Source organism: Magnolia sinica, chromosome 16 (genome assembly GCF_029962835.1).
Source record: "Magnolia sinica isolate HGM2019 chromosome 16, MsV1, whole genome shotgun sequence".
NCBI classification, from domain to species: Eukaryota; Viridiplantae; Streptophyta; class Magnoliopsida; order Magnoliales; family Magnoliaceae; genus Magnolia; species Magnolia sinica.
In genome coordinates, this window is record NC_080588.1 from 26,683,778 (window position 1) to 26,708,756 (window position 24,979).

The 24,979-nt window shown below is 40.2% G+C and overlaps 1 protein-coding gene across 1 annotated transcript in view; it reads left to right on the plus strand.

Annotated features, from left to right (window-relative positions):
* Nucleotides 1–24,324, plus strand: part of LOC131228565 (chromatin remodeling protein EBS) — an 84,025-nt gene extending 59,701 nt beyond the window's left edge. Inside the window, exon 5 of the mRNA XM_058224317.1 lies at nt 23,912–24,324. Coding sequence (XP_058080300.1) covers nt 23,912–23,938 — 27 coding nt within the window. The 3' untranslated portion in view covers nt 23,939–24,324. The remainder of the gene's footprint in view (nt 1–23,911) is intronic.
* Nucleotides 24,325–24,979: the final 655 nt, after the last annotated feature.

Below are 24,979 nucleotides of genomic sequence, written 5' to 3' on the forward strand. Positions count from 1 at the left end.
GTGTGCAATCACAGATTAAAGCTTAGACATTCAACTGATAGCTCCATCCGTTAGCATAAACAAGTAACCAGAAATAGACCTTCTATTGTCCACATTCCCTGCATAATCCGAATCAACATAGCCTACGATTTTCTCATTTGAATCTTCGAAACACAAGACATAGTCCATCGTACCTTGTATATACTGAAGTAACCATTTCACCACTTCCTAATGTTTCTCGTTTGGGTTTAACATGTATCTGCTTATAACACTAACTGTATGTGAAATATCTGGTCTTGTACGGACCATGACATACATAAGATTGCCAACTAAGTTCGAATATGGCACTGTTTCGAACAAGAAACAAATGTATTTGATTTGGGAGATTATCTTATTCAAACATAACAGAGAGTGTATCAAGAACAATTATCGCATTATTAATATTGAGTTCATTTACATCCTCGGATATCCCTTGATTCTGAGATAGATTATTTGGAATACAACAAATTGACAGAGTTCGAATAGTGAATCTAAATATCAAATCCGGTAGCATTTCGACTTGTGATTTGATCATCTCTTTAAGAGGAATATTGTGCGGATTTGATTGTCTGATTTCTCTTTCTGAAGCTTGTGCAAAAGAACTAGAGCCTGCTCATTTTGGCAGCATTTCGACACCTATCATTACTAACTGCATGGCAGTTTGGTTGCGCAGACCCACGCAACCTATATGGTTTGCGTGGACCCGCGCAAACCCTAGGCTTCTCTTCAGTCCTACCTTCAGTCTTCTCTGTAGCTCTACACTTCTTCTAAAATCTTCAATCACCCTAAATGAGAGGGGGAGGGAGGTATTTATAGGCCTTCACACATGCGAACCCTCGATCTTTGTGCCATGGGACCCACCTTTCACTGGATCTAACCATTTATGTACAACATGTCCTGAAATCCTTTGCGCGGACCCGCGCAACCCCTTGAAGACAATTTTCTTTCATCTTTTGTTTCTTCTTTCTTTATTTTTTTAATCTTCAATCTTTCTTCTTCTCCCTTTTTTATTTTTTATTTTTTATTTTTTTTGCCTCAACAGATGCCCCATTGATCCTTTCTTTGTTCTTTAGAATCAAAGAATCGGGATCAATCACCCCTTCCACTCTAAAATGGTTTGCGCGGACCCGCGCAACTGACACCCGTGTACCGTGCTCGGCCCCATTCACTATAAATACCTCAAACTTCCAATCATTCTCCACTTGTTGTGCCCGTAACGAACCTTTGCCCTTCCGCTTTTCCTCAACGCAACCAATTGTGTTTGCACGAACCCGCGCAACAGATCTCCTGTTCGCGCAAGGTCTCTGGACGTTGCGCTGCTCCACGCAACGGATTTTGATTGCGCGAGTCCGCTCAACTGATACTTAGAAGGATTTCCAGACTTCTAACTTTTTCTTTTTCAAATATCTTCAGAACTTGAACCTTCCTCATCATGGCCCGCACTAAGTGAACATATCGTGTCGTTGACCCCCCTACCACACAACCTTCTCACCAAGAACTACCGAATCCTCCATCTTCCCAAGCTACTGAACCATCATCATCTTCTGACCAACCTTCTCGCAAACGTTTCAAAACCACCAGCAAACGCCCTGCTTACATAAAGGAGCCTGTGCTCCCCACCTTTGATTTTGCCGACTGCATTACAACGCTACCCTCTCCAACCCATCGGGCAATCTCCATGGGTGAGATTGAACAGCCACTGAGACAAGGCCGGGACTATGACTGGGATGAGTGGCTGAAAACAACGACATATCTGCTGACGATGAGTCAGAACCCGCCGCTGAGAGAAGATACTCCCCCACCGTCTAGGTCGAAGAAAACTCGCCGCAACAAGGCCAAGGAATTCCAGGAGAAGATAAAAGAGCACAATAAGAAGAAACTCCAAAATTCCTGGGAGTCGATTCAAGTGATTGAGGGCATAATGAAGTTCGATAACCCCTACCGGCAAGGTATGACAGTGATTGCACTGAACCTTCATCGTCATCAGTCTATTCTCAACTGCGAGCCATCGGACCAGATGGACGGAGAGAAGCTGGCATATACAGAATCTTGGTCATCAAGGGAACCCAGGATTCTTCAAGGTATCTTATCGGTGAAGAAGCCACGTCAGCAGATTGGCGATGTTCACCCGATGATCTTCCTCACCCCTTCTCACAACCCGCACACCTTATTTCCAACCTATTTTTACGAGATGCTTTAGCAGCGTTTCAGAGAACGCGTAGAATGTGCATCTCTTTGGAGCCCGGAAGAGTTCAGGACGAGGCCTCTTGACTTCTCGGGATTATTATCCTGAATGGGCAGCGACAATCCTGACCAAACATTCGAAGACCTTGATCAAGATCGAGCTCTACAATGCGATAGAAGCTACATCGCATCATTTCTACAAGGAGCCTTCTGTTCTGAAAGGTTTCCTTAATTACTGGTGCCCCACAACCAATTCCTTCCATCTTCCTATAGGTGAGATGAGCATCATGCTCTGAGGATTTACACCGCATCGCTAGTCTTCCGATAACTGGGAATTCTATGATGAATTCGTGCCGACGAATGAAGAATTGGCTTACATCTCCTCTCCAGGCCGCGTGGCTTCGATCTCAGAGACGACCACTGAACTCTTTAAAGAAATGGCCAAATTCCTGAATATTCACAAGATCTCATCTGCACAATGGCTTGCACATTTCAGTAGAGCCCTTCGGTAATTTCTCTCTCTTATGAGCTTACCAATCTTATTGTATCTTGATTTATAATTCTCATCATCTATCTTTTCTTTCTTTTACAGATTTAGCGGCGCTCATTCGCGAGAATTGACAACTCTCCGCAATAATATAAAAGAGCGTTCGAAGTATAGTCTTGAAGGGGAGCATGCGGCGTTTCTGGCGACGTATTGGTTGAGCGTGGTAGTTCTCCCTATCTCGAAGTGGGTAGACGCTATCCGTCCTATCGTATTTGTTGTTGCCAGCGTAATGGTAGAAGGGTTCAAGTTTTCTCTCGCCCCTCTAGTCCTATGCTCAATCTATAGGGCTCTTGGGGAGATTGCCTCACATATCAGAAGTCCTTCAGTTGGCTCTTCCTCCTCTTACACCCCATGGCATTACATCACCGGTTGGCTCGGTGTATATTTCCCCTAGACTTTCGAAGCTTCAGAGAAGGCCTATATCCATCCCTACTATATCCCGCTTTGGTTTTTTCAGAGGAGAATGATGGTGAAAAGATCATATGAATGGGTCGTTGACGCGATTCGTTTTGATGATAATATCCACTACTTCCATTTTTGCCTGCATCGCTACATAGAGGATACAGATAAAGTAGATATCGGATCACTTACCTCAGGGGAAAGGGTGTTTTTCCTGTCGATCCGATCCTGTAGTCTCTCGCTGAGGGAGGGAGTGGAATTTTGGAGGGAGTTGTATTATCTGAGTCGCTTTGCTCGTCAATTTGGTTTCGACCAAACCGTTCTAGAGGACTGCGGGTTGGTGACTAGGAGAATGCAGAACTATGGGACCGGCCCTTATAATTGGGCGATGATATGGAAGCAACTTTTGGGTGGTTGTGTTAGATCCACTTTTATTATCCCGGGCTGCAATCGCGTTCCTCGTGCTTCATACAGTCACATGAGATGGTGGGCTCATCAGTCATATCTAGTTAACAGATGCTTACTTGTAAATGAACCCATCTGGATTTCGCCACCAAGACTCAGGGGCCGTATAATTGAAGAAGGGATAGGCTGTGTACCGGAGACAAGCCATGCCCCCTTTCCTGGTCATCTTTACGTCAAGATATCCACGAACGATCCCATTCGCGAACGCAAACTTGATAACACTTAAGAAGGGTGGATCACCCATGGGGTTATCATGGACTTTGAAAAGGTCCCTCGGGATCGTTCTGAAAGAGTGACCAAGGAGGTGATAGAAGCTCATTCTCCGGTTCAAAAAAATGTTGCTGAACCTCAAGATTAACCGGCTCCTTCTCCTGCCCCCCAAATTGCCTGTCCTAGTCCTTCTTCACTGATGATAAGGTCTCGGACACTCTCAAGCTTCTCCCCCCTCACCTCAGGAATGCATTGTTGTTCCAGCTTCTCCAATCCTGGTTAATAAAGATTCTCAACCTGAAAGTAGTAGAATTCCTTCTTCGAAAGGGAAGCAAATTACGATTGAAGAGTAGAAGAAGGAGAATTGGAAGAAGAGAGTTCTCAAGCTTCTTCGTCTGAAGGTACTGCTTCTGCTGAATATGATACCGAAGGGGAAGATGAAGACGATGATTATGAAGAGGGAGATGTCGATATTGATGGTTAGGATGATGTTGTTACGAAAGGCATCCTTACTGGTGAAGAACATCCTCCAACAGCCCATGAACCCCAAGAAGATATTATCATCCCTACAAAAACCCTGGCAGTCATAGAGGAAGAGGAGGAGCCTCTAGATTATGAAGAATATGGATATTCACCGAGTAAGGAACTCTTGCAGTCTTATATATATATATATATATATATATATATTGCGATAGTTATCTTATTATCATTGTTATATTCTTTATTTCAGGTGCTTGCGTTGTCAACATTGGGATGGAAGATACTTCTCCTACGGATCTTCCTCCTGCTGTACCAATGGCCTCGCCGAGGGTTTCCTTGACTCCCTTGGTGGCATCAAAGGCGGTGGTTCGTGAAATTGTCTTTCCGGTAGAGCCAACCGATTTACCCACTCCGAGGACCATAGACTCAAGTACTGAGGCTAGAACACCTTCTTTCGCTGAGATGATAGGATTTGGTCCTTCCTCTGTCAGGGAGATGCAATCTCCTGTTGCTCATGTCTTGGCGGAAGGTATACTCCTTTCTTTATTTATGCTTTTATATTGCTTGCCCTTGTGATTCTTACTATAGCTCTTTCCTTTTTATTATATGACATGAAATCTGCCTCAAAGTGGCACGACTAGCTCTAGCTCCGTTGCTACTGTATCAGATATATTATCTTTTGAGAAGGTTCCTGCATACAAGTTGACATTGATGAGGAATTCTATGTCAGCAGTTGTCGAGATGTTTAAAGATCCTGAACAATGGTCGGATCTAGCCGCTGCTATGGACATCTTAGACAACACTTCGAGAATGACCAAGATCAACATCTCCCCTGTATATGATGCTCTTTCAAGATTTCATAATTCCATAATTGCTTTGAAGTCAGCTGAGAATATAGTTGTCTCGCCGGAAGTTTTGGAGTATGGAAGACAACTAACATCTTCTAGAGAGAGCTTCCCGGATCACCTCAATCATCTCCAGGCATGATCAGGAGCAATTATCTTTTCAAGAGCAATTGAAGGCTTCTACTGATAACAAGATATTCATTCAGAGCTGGATCGCTCTTTTGAAGCAAGAGATTGCCCAGCTGGAGACAAAGGATTTGGAAGAAGATCTGAACATAAAGAAGATACAGGAAAAGATGCAATCTAGTCTTCATTCTGCTGATGCTGAGCGGTCTGAACTAGCAAAGAATAAAGAACTAATTGCCTCGCTGGAAAGGAAGTTAGTTGGCATTCCAGATCATACTAGAATCATTTCTGAAGCTTAATCGGAACATGTTGTTGCTCAAGTATATCTTAAAGAGAATTTACAAAAATATTTAGCAATGCTAGGCATAGCAGAAGAATTGTAAAGTTTTTTTTTTTTTTTTTTCTTTATTTTCCTTTATCACCATATGTACCTTTTGAATTGCAAGACATGAATATATTATGATATTTTGAGGATGAATGTCTTTTTTGAATTTTCTTTTATTCTCTCTCTCTCTCTCTGTTTTTTTTTTTTTTTTTTTTACAACTCATTCCAGACATGTGTCCATGCAATTATTTGATTGATGCATTGTGTTTTATTATATTTTATTATGATTGTTAGTAAGGGGTTCCCTATATGGTCATGTTTTGGTTGGCGGAACTAAGTTTCAATTTAGTTAGATAGCCACACACAGTTTAAGATCTTGAGTAGTTGGAGCAGCATAGATTTTTAGACTCTTAGGTTATTGGAGTCAGTCTCACGTGATGGCCTCTGTAACTCTTATGAGTTCGCTGGACTTTTCATCGCCTAGTGAGTTCACAAACCGCGATCCATTAGAGGGGCCCAGTGAAGCTATCGGGGTCGTGAACTCGGTTGGATTTACGCACGGGGTTGGCCACAAGGCTACCTTTGGGGTACCAAATCTAAGGCCGCCAGTCCATTAATGAGTAGGTTTAAGCCCTTCCTCATGGGTTACTACTGATATCAAGCCAGAGATCTGTGGGGTCTTATGCATGGTTGGCCTATCCATGGACAGGGCTAAAGAGCGCACACTGCAGCCCACATTTTCTTCATCTGCAAGGTTGGACCCATTCACGGGAGGGCACTTTCATCCATCCCCCATGACGCTGTCGGAAAGCTATACAGATGACATTGGTGTTATGCGTGGTTGGTCGTTTTAGGACTTCTCGGCCTTTTAGGGCTCTCAATCGTTGGCTTCATCCGCTGCCAGCATAGGTATGCATATGATAGCCTAGGCGGGCTTTTTAGGGCCACTGGCTTCTCATTGCTGCCCGAATTTTAATAGCGATAGGCCTTATGTGTAGTTGGCCTCATAGGCTTGGCTAGGCTGCCTTAAATGATAATGATAAGTTGCCATCGCTGTAGTGATAATAGTAGATGTCTTGATTGATATAGCACCACTGCTGATATAGGCTTGGCTAGGTTTAACAAAGCTTGTTTGATGATTACAGCGATGGCTACTCTTTTTCTTTCTTTTTGATAATCATTGATATGATAAGTTGATATGCTTGGAATTCCTTCTCTTATTCAATTATCTAAAGAAGAATACATGGCTTCACTTGTTCTTGCCCCCTTTTGATATAAAAGCATTATACTGATAATCTTTTGGATCAAAACTATAACTATCATTAGGGATGATACTTCTTGATGAAGCGAGCATTGACTGGTATATTGATATCCTGTCCATCTTAATCTACTACTCTGTATGCTCCATTGGAATATACTTCTTTTATGATGTATGACCCATCCCACTTAGGCTCAAACTTACCCCGTCTTCCTGGTGACCACTATCCATTTTTTCAACATTAGTACCATGTCACCTTTCTTGAAAGAGCGATAGTTGACTCGTTTATCAAAGGCAGCCGATATTCTTGCTTGATATAACTGTAACCATTGTTGAGCTGCCAGGCGCTTCTCATTGAGTAGGTCCAGTTCTTTCAACTTTATCTTTGCATTTTCATCATCTGTAATTGACCGATGCACTGCCACTCTGAGTGACGCGACCTGTGTTTCAATCAGGATGATCGCCTCTACACCGCAAACCAATGAATACGGTGTCACTCTTGTTGCTGTTCGGTGGGTAGTCCTGTACACCCATAATGCTTCCTGCAACCTTTCGCCATAGTCACGCTTGTTTCCAGTCACCGTCTTCTTCAGTATTTTCACAATCGTTTTGTTAAATGCCTCTGCTAATCCATTGGCTGGTGGATAGTGAGGTGTTCAAAATGAATGGTGGATAACGAACTTTTGACATAGTTTTTTCATGCCTCTATTCTTGAAAGGGGTGCCATTGTCAGTAATGATTTTCTTCGGGATGCCATGTCGATATATTATCGCGTGCTGGATAAAATTGACCACGTCTTTTTCCTTGACATTGCGTAACGCGATTGCTTCTGTCAACTTGGAGAAATAATCTGTTGTTGCCAGAATATATTGTTTCCCTTTGGACGAAGGCGGATTTATTGGACCGATAACATTGAGTCCTCAAGCTGAAAAAGGCCAAGAAGTGACTGTTTAATGGAGCGCTTAAGGAGGCACATGCATAACATCTCCGTGGATTTGACATTCATGGCATCGCTTTGCGTAGTCTATTGCATCTTTGAACATTGTGGGCCAGTAATACCCCATTCGATGTATCTGATGGAATAGATTCCGGCCAGCTTGATGTGCTCCGCATTCCCCGGAATGTGCTTCTCGTAACATTTGATTTGCTTCTTGTTCATCCAGACAACGCAGCAATATCCCATTGTAGGATTTCCTGTACAATACTTCGCTAGATATGATAAATCTGCTCGCTCTCTGCTCGATTTGCTGTCTTTGTGATGGATCTTCCGACAAGATATCATATTTGAGGTAATCTACAAAAGGCTGGTGCCAATCATTTGCTATTACTTCTACACATGAAATGAGAAGTGCCTCGGTGACTTCATTGATAACTTCTGAAGAGGGCAAGAACCTCCTTTCCTCTATAGTTACTTGAAGAGGACTTCGATTCGGACAAGGCAAGGTTACTGCCAGGCTTGCTAAAGCATCCGCTTTTGCATTTTCAGATCGAGGTACGTGCTTGATTTCGATGTGACTGAATTGTTCAAGTAACTGTTGTGCCTTCCGACAGTACGACAACAAATCTTGTTTTCTTATTTCAAACTTAGTCATTAGTTGATTTATAATCAACTTGGAGTCTCCAAAAATCTGCAGCGTCTTTATCTTCATTTCATGGGCAATTTCCATTCCGATGATAAGAGCTTTATATTCGGCTTCATTATTCGTGCACACGGTACCCAGTGTGAAAGAATAAGGTAACAGTTCACCCTAAGGAGTAATGAATATTACTCCTGCGCTTGCTCCTGATGCTCGGGAAGCACCATCAAAATACATTTGCCACGGGTCTCGCGACTCAGCCATCATAATCTGTTCATCAGGAAAATCATCGCTAATGGTCTCACTTCCCGTTACGGGATGTGTTGCTAAGAAATCTGCCACTGCTTGCCCCTTTACTGCTTTCGCCGGCTCATAGGTGATCGTGTATTCCGAAAGTAATATCATCCATTTGGCTAATCTGCTTGATAACATTGGCCTTGTCATTAAGAACTTTATTGGATCTGCTCTTGAGATTAGGGTTATATCATGGGAAAGGCAGTAATGTCTCAGCTTCTGTACTGCAAATATAAGTGCCAGGCATTCTTTCTCGATCGGAGAGTAATTGCATTCTGCCCCTATCAGAGTTCGACTCAGATAATAAAGAGCTGTTTCTTTTCCATCTTCATTTACCTGGGCTAGTAATGCTCCCAATGAATTCTCAGCTGCAGATATGTATAAGATAAGTGGCTTACCCTATATAGGAGCTGTTAGTACTGGAGGCTGTTTCAGTAGTTCTTTTGTTGAGTCGAATGCATTCTGACAGGTTTTGTCCCATACGAATTTTGTTCCTTTCTTTATTAGATGAGAAAGCGACTGACATCTCCCTGCCAGATTTGAAATGAAACGGCGAATATACGCACCAATTTTCCTTGCAAGCTTTTCAATTCTTTCAATGTTTTCGGAGGCGGCATATCTTGGATGGCTTTAACTTTCCCTGGATCAATCTCGATTCCTCTGTGCCTGATAACAAAACCGAGAAATTTTCCTGACGATACTCCGAAAGCACATTTAGATGGATTCATCTTCAGTTGTTTCTTTCTGAGTTGACGGAAAACTAATGTCAAATGCTCGCGATGTTCCTCATGATTACTTGACTTGACCACCAAATCGTCTACATAACACTCGACATGTTTGTGTGATGTTCTGCATTGCTCTTTGGTACGTCGCCCCAACATTCTTGAGACCAAACGGCATGACCTTATAACAGAAGATTCCCAACGAAGTTCTGAATGCTGTTGCCTCTTCGTCTTCAGGAGCCATTCTAATTTGATTATAACCGGCGTAGCCATCCATGAGGGACATGACAATATATTGTGTCGTACTGTCAATTAATAATTCGGTGATTGGCAATGGAAAGTCATCTTTTGGACAACCTTCGTTTAGGTCTCTGAAGTCTACACAAACCCTGATCTGTTCGCTTTTCGTTTTTACTGGGACAACATTCAATATCCACTTGGGATATTTAACCTCCCTGATGAATCCGACTTTTATTAGCTTGCTTACTTCCTCTTCTATTAGAGGCACCAAGTCTGGATGAAATTGCCTTTGTGCTTGCTTAATCGGCCTTGTATCTTTAGAAATGTTCAATCGATGCATCCCTGCTGAGGGTTCTAGACCCGACATTTCCACATACGTCCAAGCGAAGACGTCTTTATTCTCTTTCAAGAGTTGGATGTATTTTTCGGCTTCTTGCTCGGGGAGGCCGATGCTTATGAATGTGTTCCGTGACTCTTCTTCTGTTCCTAGATTTATTTCTCGTAAACTATCAATCGTTGGTTGCCCCCCATCTTCTATCTGCTTTGGAGCTGTCTCAGGCTGCTTGACTATTTTAGAATATGTCTCTGGTAGCTGATTAATAGTAACCATGTTCACTGAAGACTCTGCCCCCAACCCCTGAAACTTTCCTTGCCTTTTCTGGCCAACCCCGATAGGGATCTGGATTCCTTTTCCATAATTTAGGCCAGTAGGTTCTTCGTAATCAAAACCCATGCTTTTCATGATCTTCCTACTTGCCGGGCTATACTTTTTAAAATCTCGAGATGCCAGCTTTCCGTGATATACATTATTTTCGGCCTCTTCTTTTATCTTTACTTCCACAGGAGCGTAGAATTTGATCGGTTTCGGGTACATCGCGCTAGCTTTGATGTGAAATCTCTCCGGAACAGCTGAGAATGCCTTGTCTCTTTCAATATATGGTATTGGCACTGTGTAATTGGACTGTAGGACTTTCAACTGTTCGGGCGATAACAACATTAACGGCGGCTGACCCGGTCATATTGGATGTTTCGGCATGAAATAAAATTTCTTCTTTGTGAAGTTTCAGATGATCTTGCCTTTTCAGTTTCCTCTTTCATTACTTTCGTATGAGCATTTTCTAGGGCTTTGTTCTTGTTACTCTCTCTCTTCCTTTCGGGCAAACCCGTCATAGTAACTGGCATCTGTGAAGAAGGCTTCGACTTCTGTATATGGCCTTGTGTTGGCAATCACTTTGTGTTGCACCCCATTCGTACAGTATTTGAAACACTGATGTAAGGTAGAAGATACGATGCCATACTGATGCATCCATGGTCTTCCCAAGAGAAGATTGTTGGTCGTCACTGCATTAATGACATGACAAACAACATTAGTAACCAATTCTCATATTTCCAAGGTTACTATAATTTTACTGAGTGCATGCTGTCCATCTTGATTAAAGCCCTGTATCATCATTCCACTAGGGTGTAGATCAGAACGACGATAACCTAATTTATTCAACATTGTTAATGGTAATAGATTCACTGCAGACCCGTTGTCGAGCATAATCTGCTTTACTTCCTTGCCGCAAATGTGGCCTACTATCATCAGTGGCCAATTGTGCCCTGTATCACAGGTCAGATCGTCGTCAGAGAAGGAAACCACTGGCATGCAATCCTCTCGTTCTTTGTGTTTTTCATTTTCTATTTCTACGAGCAACGTTTCTCAGACATCCTGGTCGGATAGTGCTTAAATCAGGCTTTGCCGAAAATCTTCTGACAGCTTTACTGCGTCATAAACGCTTAACCGAGTTGGTATACTTTTCAGATGACTTATTACATCATAAGTCACCCTTGCTGCCTCATCTTTCTCTTTTCTTTTATCATTATCATGGTTATCCTTGATGACTTCTATTCTCGTGGTTCTAGCTTTCTGTCTCAGGGGACTTGGCATTCTTCTCCCTAATCATAGTGTGATCATTGCAGCCTTGCCTATCATCTTATGATTTTCCTCCTCTGTTCTCTCACGAGTATTTTCCCAAGCTGTTAGTACATTCACTGTCGCTTTTGCATTTCTTTCTTTTTCTTTCCCGATCACTATCTCGCCCCATGTTTATCATTCTTTGTATTATGGATTTTATCGTGTAACAATTTTCTGTCGGGTGCCCTACCAAACGATGGTACCGGCAAAAATCCCTCTCCTGTTCTCGTTACATCTTCGGGGTGCTTGGATGGAGGTAATTCTATCGTACTGGCTTTTAACAGTTGGTTCATCATAGGGACTACATCTTCCCTATCGAATGCGAACCCATCATGGGAGTTAAGTGATCTGAACTTTCTTCCACTGAATCTGTTTCTAGGATGGCTTGATTCTTCCTTCCGCTCCGTCCTTCTCTCCTGACTCTCTCTCTCTCTCTCTCTCTCTCTCTCGTATCTTGACTTCTTTTCTCTTGATCCACAGTATTTCCGACCAATCTACTGGGCCCTCTCCTTACAGTATCACAATGGAATGCTGACATTTTCCGCATCATCAATTCTAAGGCATGGGCTTTGGTGGCCGGGTCACGGAAAGTCTTGATATCAGCACTGGTGAGCCCAAATGTGCTGTTTCCATGGAGTTTAAGCACATCTTAACCTGCTCTTTCTCTTCCGGTAACTGTCTGTAAGAAGCTCCCAATGTCTTCCATCTGTCTATGAATTTCTCCACAGGTTCTCCTCTCTGCCGTACCGAAGCCAACTCTGTAATACTGACATCGTGTTCAGATGAGAAGAAATTTGACATAAATGCGTCCTGCATTTGTTCCCAAGTGCGCATTGATCCCGGGGCCAGGTTGGAGTACTAGCGAAACGCCTTGTTAAGGATGAGCCGAACAATCGAAAGCAATTTTGTGGTACTGTAGAGAAATTTCCCATGCTGGTGATAAAATGCATCAAATGCTCCTCTGGCGATCCATCTCCGTTAAATTTCTAAGAATCTGGCTGTTTGAAATTAACTAGAAAAGGAACATCTTTCACCTCTCTCGGGTATGGTGTTCGATAGCTGAATCTACCGACATTTTCGCGTTCTCTTTCTGTTCTAACAGCTTCCTCCATAACTTGTCACATTTCCTCTTGCGTTATCGCCCTTGCTACGGGAGCAGACCCGAGCGATCTTGGTCCTGGGGGTTGCGAGCCTTCGGGTTGCGGTTCTTGCCCGTTCATAGTACCCATCATCGGAGGTACTGTTATCTGGGCCACATTGTGCGCGAGAGTTGCTAAAGCTTCCTGGAGATTTTTGTATTCTTCCATCAGTGTTCTCTGTGCTTGTGCCATCTCAGCCATACGATCTTTACCAGTCAACAGAGGTCCCTGACTTGTCCCGGCCATACATACAATTGCCTCTCCGCTTCCTGATGAAGCTGTGGTTTGGGTAGAGCATGAATATATCGATGTGATGGGGCTTACGAAAAGAGGGGTTTCATTAGACTTCCCGCTACTTCCGTAATAATTGGGAGATTGGAGTGATACCGGAGTTGGTGAGCCTACGAGCAACATTTTACCCTTCTGATCTCTTGTCTGTCGAACTTCCATAGTAGGCAGAGTTGGAAAATCGTATGCTGTCAGGGGAGGAATTGATTTCCCTGGGTATAACGCGGGAGGAGCTAATTTAGGATTTTTCTTAGCTGCATTTCGCGTCAGTGGTCCTCTGATTCTTCGTGCAGGTGAGTTCACTCTGGTTGTCACTGCATCTCGAGCCCTTGTCTTTCGAGACGTAACGACAATCCAATCTTGATCGTCTTCTTGTGTTGTGGGTGAAGCGGATATGACTCCGACCATTGCTAAAGACTTGTCATTTTTACTTGCAGGAGATTGGACTTTACGATCTGATGATTTGTTTGCTGCATATTCTACCACGAACCCAGTCGCAGTGAAATAGAAGTTCACTTTCTTCGTCGAGTTTGCCATTGATTGTAAATTGCGGTTTTATCTTCTTACCTTAAAGATAAAACATAAAACTTTAATTAGTATTCGAATGATAAGATAATCTATTTGAGAGATGAAGGGGAAGATGTTCCCACTGAGAGTCACCATTTTGGCGTCAAAAGACGCCAAACTATGACAAAAGTCCCATAACCTTCTCAATGTTAATGTTGAATAAGATAATTTATTCCCTAGTGTAGTCGCCATTTTGTTTCGAACAAGAAACAAATGTATTTGATTTGAGAGATTATCTTATTCAAACATGACAGAGAGTGTATCATGAACAATTATCGCATTATTAATATTGAGTTCATTTACATCCTCGGATATCCCTTCATTTTGAGATAGATTATTTGGAATACAACAAATTGACAGATTTTAAACAATGAATCTAAATATCAAATTCGGCAGGATTTCGACTTGCGATTTGATCATCTCTTTAAGAGGAATATTGTGCGGATTCGATTGTCTGATTTCTTTTTCTTAAGCTTGTACAAAAGGAGAACTGGAGCCTAATCATTTTGGCAACATTTCGACACCTATCATTACTGACTGCATGGCAGTTTGGTTGCGTGGCGCGGACCCGCGCAAACTCTAGGCTTCTCTTCAGTCTTGCCTTCAGTCTTCTCTGTAGCTCTGCACTTCTTCCAAAATCTTCAATCACCCCAAATGAGAGGGGGAGGGGGGGTATTTATAGGCCTTCACATGTGCGAACCCTCGATCTTTGTGCCATGAGACCCACCTTTCATTGGATCTAACCATTCATGAACAACATGTCCTGAAATCCTTTGCGCGGACCCGCATAACTGGTACCACTGTTTGTGCGGACCCGCGCAAATGATATGGTTTGCGTGGACCTGCGCAACCCTTAAAGATTTTTTTTTTCATCTTTTGTTTCTTCTTTCTTTATTTTTTTAATCTTCAATCTTTGTTCTTCTTTTTTTATGCCTCAATAGGCATACAAGACGTATACTTCTTTTCTTCATCTGATGTATGACATAGTTATGAAGAAGTCCGAAGTGAGCAATGTGGGTAGTGCTAACCGGTTTCGCCTTTTCCAGTCCAAACTTGACTAAAACTTTCTCAAGATACTCCTCCTAAGACAACCCTAGCCTGCTCCTCTCCCTGTCCCTGTATATATCAATGCTAAGAATCCTCTTTGCAATCTCCAGATCCTTCATTACAAACCTCCTGGATAACTGACCCTTTAATATGTTGATTTTATACATGCTATGGCTGGTAATGAGCATATCATCAACATATAACACTAAAATGATAAATTCCCTGCCACTCAGTGCTTTAAAATAAATACAATGATCAAGTTCACTTCTAGCAAAACTTTGAATCAACATGAAAGAATCAATCTTCCTATACCACTGCCTAGGCGACTGTTTCAGGCCGTATAACGACCTCTTCAACCTGCAAACAAGATCCTTCTTTCCTTGCATCTCAAAATCTTCTGGTTACTAAATCTGCTCTTCTAATTTCCCATGTAGAAATGCAGTTTAACATCCAACCGTTTCAATTCCAGAGTGTATTAGGCAACCAAAGCCAATACAAATCTGATAGATACCTGTTTTACAATTGGCACAAAAATCCCATTGAAGTCGACATATTCTTTTTGAGCATATCCCTTCGCTAATAATTTGGCCTTGTACCTAACCAGTTTCTTATGGAATATCCACTTGCACCTGATTGCCTTCCTCCCAACGGGTAGCTTAACTAGCTCTCACATTTGATTTTTATATAAATAATCCATCTCTTCATTGCATAGCTACCATCCACTTTTCTCAATCTTTATCTTTTAAAGCTTCTTGGAAAGTAGATGGATTTCCCTTATTTATAATGAGAGCAAATGCAACATTAGAGTCATCTTTGTATCTTAACGGTAACTTGAGATTCCTCGGTGGATTTCTCCTGACAGGTGACGGCTCTACCTCTTACTATATGTCAACTTGTGACTCAGGTTCCTCAAGTGCCTCACCCTTGTCTAATTTCATATCAACCACTGACTTTTCCGTTTCCTTTTGCTCATCTTTTCGAAAAAAGGAACCCTCACCAAATTTCATGTCTCGGCTAATAATGATCTTTCGTGAAGTACGGTCTAACAACCTGTAACCTTTCACCCCATCACTATAGCCAACAAAGGTGCACTTTTTTACTATTTAGTCTAACTTATTTCTCTCAATAGACAGTACATGAGAATAAGCATCATGACAAAAAATCCTTAAACCTGAGTAATCAACTGCCTGACTACTTCATACTTTCTCATGAATTTTACAATCAATAACTGTAGAGGGAGACCTATTTACTAGATACCAAGCTGTAGAAACATCTTTAACCTAAAGCTCTTTGCCCAACCCAGAATTGCTCAACATACTCTGAGTCCTTTCCAAAAGAGTCCAATTCATAGGTTTTGCCATACCATTCTGCTTTAGCATATGCCTCATTGTGTTGTGCTTGACTATTCCCTCATTATTGCAATATTGATTAGTTCTCTTGAAGTAAAGCTCCTACCGTTATCTGTCATCAGAATTTTTAACTTTCTGCCCTGTTTGTTTTTCTACCATTGCTTTCCATATGTTTAAAGTGGCAAATATATTGGATTTATATTTCAAAATATAAACCTAAACCTTTCTAGATAAGTCGTCTATAAATGTGATGAAGTAAGACGATTCTCCTCTAAAAACAACGGGTGACGACCCCCACACATCAGAATGCACGTAATCAAGCTGCCATTTACCGACATGTTTTCCGGCATTAAAACGCAGCCCTGATTGTTTTCCATATATACAATGCTCACATACATCGAAATCAAGGCTTTTAAAACTATGAATTAACTTACGATCGAGAAGTACCTTTATACCCCGCTTGCTTATGTGGCCTAGGCGTGCATGCCACAAACGTGCCGATGTGGAATTCATTACAGACGCTGCAACTCCACTAGATATAGTATTTCCGATCAACTGGTAAGATTATTGCTCCTATGTGCCTTCATTGCTGTAAGAGCCCCCTTTGAAACCTTCACGAGACCATCATAATCGACGAACATGCAACCAATTGCATATAGAGCTTTCAGAGAGATCAAATTCTTCTTCAAGTTCAGAACGTGCGTCACATCTGTCGGAGTATGTCCACCCCTTCAAACATCCTGATACGAATCAAACCAGTTCCATTCATCTTGCAGGCATGATCATTGCCCATAAGAACCAACCCACCATTATACTCGATATATGCGTAAACCAACTCTGATGATGACACATATGGTATGATGCCCCCTATCTAAAATCCATTTATGATATAAATTTTCTGTCTTGGTCACTGACAATACATCACAACCATCCGAGCCTTCACTAGATTCAACTGAATTAGCTTCATTCGGCGAGTAATTTGACTTCTCATCCTTCCAGGCTTGGAGAAATTGGCAGTCCTTTTTAAAATGTCCCATCCTCCAACGATTCCAATACTTCAACTTTCCTTTGCCTCTTAACTTGGGTCTAGATTGCAGTTTTCTCTAATTTCGCTAAGACAAGTCTTCCCCAAGCAAACAACGCATCCGTAGAGGTACCTTCACTGCCGCTCTGCTATTGCAATTGCTTCGACTGAAGGGTTGCAATAACAGTCTTGATGTCCAAAGTATCCCTACTATGGCAAAGAATATTAACCAGATACTTGAATGACTTGGGAAGAGATGTTAACAAAATTAGGGCTTTGTCTTCTTCGATCTTCACCGCAACGCTCATCAACTTGCAAACCAGTTTGTCGAATGTGTTAATATATTCAAATAGATCCGACCCTTCCACCATTTTCAGAGTATAAAACTGTCTCTTTAGAAATAGACGATTGGTGAGATATTTCGTCATGTAAATACGCTCCAACTTTGCCCATAAACCTGTACTAGTTGTCTCATCTATGACATTGTAAAGGACTTCATTGGCCAATCACAATTGAATTGTACGAATTGCCCTTTGATCCAGTTCATCCCAACCTTCTTCCTTCACAGATTCCTGACGATGCACTTTCCCAGGGAGTGCATACTGCAACCCTTGCTGCACTTGGAGACCTTTCATCTTCAATCTCCATAGTTTAAAGTTGTTTTTACTCATGAATTTCTTCATCTCGAACTTCATATTCGATTTCCTTGACGCCATATCTCAAATCTAAGTTAACAAACCGACCGGCCTTGCGAAAGCACCTTAATCTGGATTCAAATAAACAAGAGAAAACGAAAAATCTAAGCAACCACACGTAAAGAACACACAATTTTTATGTGGAAAACCCTTGCGGGAAAAAACCACGACACAATGACGATCAATCTACTATTCAGAGAAGATTACAGGGATGGAGAGAACTTACAACAAAAAACCCTAGCTCTCTTCCCTTGGAGGCTCTCAAAACACACACAAAAAAAAAAAAAAAAAAAAGGAAAAAAAATAATCCAATAAAGGAGTCGTAACTCTCTTTTAACTCTAACATAACTTACCCTAAAAGCCACCCTCTAAAGAGGGAAATGTAAAATATACCCCTTCAAGGGTTCACTAACACTCAGGCCTTGTTAACATGTGAAACATGGGTCATTTGGGCTCATAAAAGTGAATAAACCCATGGTGATGTTAGTGTCACAATTTTAACATGTATTTAATCAAATTTTTGTTCTTTTGAGTTAGTTTGGAAAAATCTAAAAAATAAAAAACTGAAAAATTTATATAAAAAAACCATCAATCTTTCATTTCTCATCAATATGCTCAAGAAAAGTAATTCATCTCATGAAGAGTCAAGAATTTCTAACTTTTTCACACTGATTTTGTATGATTTACACAAAAAAGGATCGAAATGCAAAAACACTCACCGATTGAGAACCGGCCCCAAACTTAGAAAAATCTTGATTCCACTTTAAAATGCAATTTTTTCTTTCAAAAGATTACAATGGATGGACTGAAATCCACTTACAATCTGTTTAGTAGAGAGAAGATTGAAGGAAAAAGTAAAAAAGAAAAGAAAAAGAGTTAGAAAGGGCTTTTGGAGGAAGTTCTTACGGTATCTGTTTGGTGTCGACGATATCTGTTGATATTGATAGATATTGTCGATATAAAGGATTTTCTCAAAAGAAAGATCACCAATATCTCGCGATTCATTGTGATATTTGCGATACATTGCGATACATTGACCGATATCATGGAATTAATACATTTGAGGTTGGTTTTGTATCGCTCATGTACGACTGTAAACATTGGTTATAAGAGATGATCAATCATTTTGCCTTCTTGGGTTTGAGTAGGAGTGGCATTCTATTAAGAGCTCTTGGTGGAAAAAAATGGGGTTACTCTTTACAGGAAATCTTTTTAAGATCTACTCATCGTGGAATGAGTTGTCAAAGAGGCCATGTTGTGGGCTTTCGGCCCACGTAGTGCTCCTTGGAAGAGAGGATCGACATACACAATTTAAGTCTAGCTGATGGGTTAGCTAAGGATGTTGCATGTAGAGAAGCCTTAGTTTGTAGTTCTCTTTATTCATTGCCTTAATGGAGAATTATGTCTTTCTTCTAGTTTGGAGAAGTTTCTTTGTTGTCCACACACGCACACACATGATCAATGTTTCCATAGCACTCGCAGTGTACGCCATAGCCCTATGTAGCATACTAAATAGCGTAAATCCCCTTAATGTACGCTACAGGGGTTGTAGAGTATGCTATAGCTGCATAGCGTATGCTTTGATGTATTATTATTATTATTATTTATTTATTTATTTACGCTTTCTTTATATCTAATGTTGATGAACGAAATACTTGTATTATACTTAATACTTATAACCTATGGGATTTTTATTTCTTTTCATACTTGTGACTTGTGGTTTCAATTAGACATTATTAATTAAAGTGGTTTGCTTAGAAAGTTGTTGATGTGATAATTATTTGATTTGGTTTATATATGTGGATTGGCTTTTGATAAATGATAATCAATAACTTGTTTGAACATGCCTATACTTGAAAAAATGAATAATCTTTGAGGCATATATATATATATATATATATATATATATATATATATATATATATATATATATTTCCTTACTATTTATTATATTTTTCCTAATTTTAAATTAAAAAAATAGACGTATCGTGTAGCTTACATTACACGCTATGCTATTTACTCTACACGCTACAGAGGTTGAGTGCTAGCAACAAGCTACCGCTATTTAAAACACTGATCATGGATTCAGGATATCTATTACAAAAACAATTGAGATATACAAAGTTGCACCAACCATTGGTGAATTGAACTTGTGGGTCACGTTATAAAGCTCTAGGAGAGGGTGGTGGAAGCCAATTAGGGCAAGGAGCAAGGATTTCCAAAAATCAATTTGGCTTCGCACTGTGGATTTCAATAATGGATATTTTTTTTCCCTTCGACAATTTGAAGGAAAAAATGGAGAGAAGAATCTGCATGTTTTTTCATAAATATGCAGAGAGGATATAACATAGCTCTAGGAAGGTTACTACGGTGCTTGATTAGAAAAGGGTTCCAAGAGGTTATATCAACATAAATAAACACATGCATCAGGATGCTGTTATGGAAATTAGAACTAGTTGTGGTAGGACCATTGAATTGTCAATGGAGTAGGCCTTCAAGGGTTAGCAGCATAAACTCTTTAACTTTTTGCACTTGTCATAGATGAATTAACTGCTGGTGTGCAGGATGAGGCCCCTTGGATATGTTGTTTGCAGATGATGAGGCGTTGGTTGACAAGACTAGGGAAGGAGAAATGCTAAATTGGAGGGTTGGACAAGGCTCTAGATTCTAGAGGCTTAGAGTAACAAAATCATGGAGTATTTAGAATGCAACTTTAGTTGGACAAGGCTCTAGATTAACAAAATCTTGTCCATGTTTTGATTTTGTGGGTTGCGCTGTCTTTTGTTTTTTATGTTCTGGTTTGTCATTGTATTCTGTTTTTTCTTTTTTAATTTTTTGTTTGCAATAAATCTGATGATATTCATAAAAAAAGAAACAGATAAATAAATAAAAGAAACTGTACTACTGGAAATTCAGCCCCAAACTCAACAACAGAAAATCCAAATCTTTAACACGCGGTGGGTCTCGGGCCAAAGGATGAAATGGAGACATGCCTCTATAGTGGTGTGTGAGGGCTGCATGCTTACGAAACTTAAGGGAAAATCTTATGTGACGACTATTCAACCAGCTATGCTTCACGGGGCAAGTGGTGGGCAATTAGAAAGCAATGTGAGCAGCAGATGAGTGTTATAGAGACGAATGTCTGGGAAGACAAGGATGGAATTAAAAATGACATCACCTTCACCTTAAGAAGCCTGGGAATGGCCCCAATAAGGAGATAAAATGATGGAGAGCAGATTGAGATGGTTCATTCACAAAGATCAAGGATGGCTCCCTTAAGGAGGGGAACCTTGATTAGAGTTAAAAGGACTTGAAAATAGAATGAGAAGAAGGCCGAAAAGGACTTGGATCAAACTTTTTAGAAGGGATATGAAGGCTTGTTCATTATTGAGGAGAGGGCGTTAGGAACTGATTTGTGAAACAGGACTCATAATGCCAATTGCAAGTTTTTGGGACAAAAGCTAAGACCACGATGATGATGCCCTTGGCGAAGGGATTTCATCCAATATTGTTTTACATGATTTTAACGTCAGAAAGTTACACATGAGTACTTTTAAACCAGTCATCTTAATATATTACACATGGAAATTGTTTCCTAACAATGATTGGACTTCTGCTTGATGACATGCTATGATCAAGCCAAGCTTATATGAATTTTGAACTTCTAAACAGAATACAACTGCTGTCGATGTAAAAATAATGTCTGAAGGTGACAACTATTGTTGACCTACATCAAGAGCTGCTGGGTTATGAGTTAATAGCCTCCTTGTTCTTTTTGCAGCCTACTCAGACATTCAGAAAGCAATAGTCATATGGATCCTCTTTTAACTGGTAAAATAGTCAAATAAATGATGTTATCTTAGAAGTTAGCTATAAAAATGGCCATCAAATTACCAAATATTTGAGATGGTGCTTTAATATGGGCTTTGCTATTTTTTTCACTTGTTTCTTTTTATGTCTGTAAGAGCATTCTAGACTTGATCATCAGTAAGCCTTAATATCAACATGAATTTCTTGCATATAGATTTATTCTGAGCGATTTTCACTTGCTTCATATGTTAGTTTTTTTTTTTTTTTTTTCCTTCATCTATGCTTAAATTCCAATGTCGGGCATTGCCCACCTTTTTCTTTTTCTTCTGGTTTTAGTGGCTGGGGGTTGGAGAACTTTGTTTTAGTTTCACAAGCCATGTGGCCAATTAACCATCAGCAATTAGGGGCCTTTCTTTAAACTTCTAGTTTTCACATTAGCTTCCCCACCATATTACAGAATCAATGCTCATACAACTATATTGCATATACATCATAGTTTGCACTGGACTGACCTGAGCCACCATAATACCAGCTACCAGTTACAATAGGAAGTAGTGTACTGTGTAGATGTTCCGTATGCTTACCGGACGACCCTGGTATTGAAAGCTAAAATCCTTCTTGATTCTTAGATTATATGGTGATTATAGTTGATTGTTTGCACTAGAATTCACTCAAGTGCTTAAAAAGTAAATCTAGTCTATGATTGATTTTGATTTGTTGGATATTCATTTCCTAGTGACCCACAAAATGTTTACATATTTTTTGCATGGTGGGTCCTTTGAGTTATATATATGCTGTTCACATTACGCATCTATCAAAAACATTAACTGAACTCATCACTCTACAGCACATTGAATTATTTTGTACTTTTGCCTCTCCAAAATAATAATAATAATAATAATGAAAATGGTCCGTGCTTTTCACAGTGCAATGGTTGATGGTATGGGGAGTTCTTCGATACTGGCAGAGTATGACGCTTGATACGCAGGCACTCAAACTATATACATGGCATAAATTCACTCAAATTAAACCAACTAAAATGTAGAACCCACTGTCAAGTCACAGTACCAAAATCAGATTGGTTGAACAATCTTAACCTGCAACTCGTGCTCACTTTTTTTTTTTTCTTTTTGCTGAAATAGTAACATCACATTTTTCATTTTTCGCCGTCCAATAAATGTCCACCAATGTGATAATACGGTCAATGTTTTCAATATCGATGATATCGGTCGATATATCCCATGATATATCTTGTATCTCACCTGTTTGATATGAAACACAAATAGTGTGATATATCCCACCTCTAAGATCCAGTGAGCGTTTTTAATTTTCAATCCTTAAAAAAAATCTAAATCATGTTAAATCAGTGTCAAAGGGTTACAAATCCATAATTCTTCATGTTTTGCATGAAAAATCATGGATTTGGACCCGATTTCGGGATTTGAGGGAGATGGGCCGAGTTGCGAAAAATTGAGAAAAATCGAAATTTCTCAATTTCTCACAAATCGGTTGCAATCTTTGCATCCAAACACAAAATCAAACATGTATGTAACCTAATCTAGTGGTTCTTCTTTTACTTTTTAATGTATTTTTGTTTCCTTACATGTCTTCTTACATTTATAAATTATATACATATACTTTGATTATACTTACATTAGTTCAGTAAGACAATGCAAAAATTAGGGCCCCATATAAAGGAAACCTATTAGGTGCTATTGTTTTTTGGTAATATTTTGATTTCAGTGTGTATTGTTGTCTTTTTTAACAATCCCTGAAGTTTTATTGAAAAATTCAACAAATTTCCCAATGTTTCCCTATGTTTCCCAACAACAGCGATACATTACGCGAGACAACTGATATATCCAATGCGATAACTGATATATATCTGTATCCCAATGGTGCGATACATTATGCGATACAACCAATATATCCCATGCAATAACCGATTTAGATATGTATCCCAAGGGTGAGATTATGCGATAACGATACGTTAAACATTAAATACGATTATGAGATATGCACAACTTCTGATTTATCATTCATCTAAATTGGGAGCCATAATTTAGACAGTTTAACTTGGTAGTACTTGGTATTCCACTCATGCAGTTTCTAAGTAATTTTTATGTGCCTGTGTATCATCTATCACACTCTGCCAGAATATCAGAGATTTCCTCTTGACAGTAATCCCTACATCAAATAATAATAATAATAATAATAATTCATTTTAATTTGTTTTAAGAAGTGACTGCTAGTGTTGAATAGGAGAGCCATCTTCAACTTCATGTTGATGAAAACAATTCATGATTTCATGTGGCATGTTTCTGATGCATGTAAGCGTGTTCCAGGTGGAACCAAAACGCCGAAAGCGGTGAATTCTGATGCAAAGGTCATGGTCAAGGTATGCATTTACTGGCACATTAGCTCTTTATCGTTGGCTATTGGGAGATGTACAGTGCAGAGAGCAGACTGTATGCACCCAACTGAGGCGTTTTTTTTTCTTTAATCTCTTTAATTTAATGTTTAACTTAATATGTGTCCTCGGGTCCAGAAGTTGAATTTGGAACCTGTCCTGTCTATCTACAACCTGTGCAAAATGTCAGTCCTTAGGCATAGAGATAATACAGAGAATGATTGGAAGGGAAAAAGTTTGTTTTTCTTCTTCTTTTTTGTAATGTGTGGATTTTGTACACGTCACATGCTTTCTTGTCACGGTATGTACTTTGTGTCCAACTTATTAAAACAGCCAGTTTTTGTTGAAGTATGATTGACAGGTTATTAGATGCTAAGTGACTCACGTGTGCGCTGATTGAACTCCCTAATCAAAGAACGGGCTGTGCTGGGTTACTTTCCATTGCTTAGTGGACCAATCAGCTCATGCATGGGCGTAGCATTATCTACAAGATACAAAGTGTCACCTTTAACTCTGGAACTAGGTAGAATTGTAAAATCATAGCTATTCGGATGTTGACAAGGCAACTCATGGCGCACGTGTGAGAGGCCTGGACAACTCATCAGTTGGTATGACAGTGAACAAGCCACTGCCCAGAATAGGTGGGCAACATGTAGGAGAAAAATAGACAAAAAAGAAAAAAAGAAAAAAGAAAAACGAATGACCTATTAGTCTGTACACGTGGGCCAGATGATGAATGGACCACATTAGCAGATGATGAATGGACCACATTAGCATGTATATTGTGCGAATTATACCAATGAGAGGCCCAAATGTCTCAACTATGCGCTCTGTTACCCTTGAACCGTGAATTCCCTCAAGTCTCTCCAACAGGAATAATCCAAGCAGTTACTCAACTCCGGTTGCAAACTGCTACCTTTTTAAATGGTGTAAACTATACGAAAAGGGATTTGCTGGCAAGGATTTTGCCTACAGGCTTGCCCTTCCTTCCCTCCCATGTGAT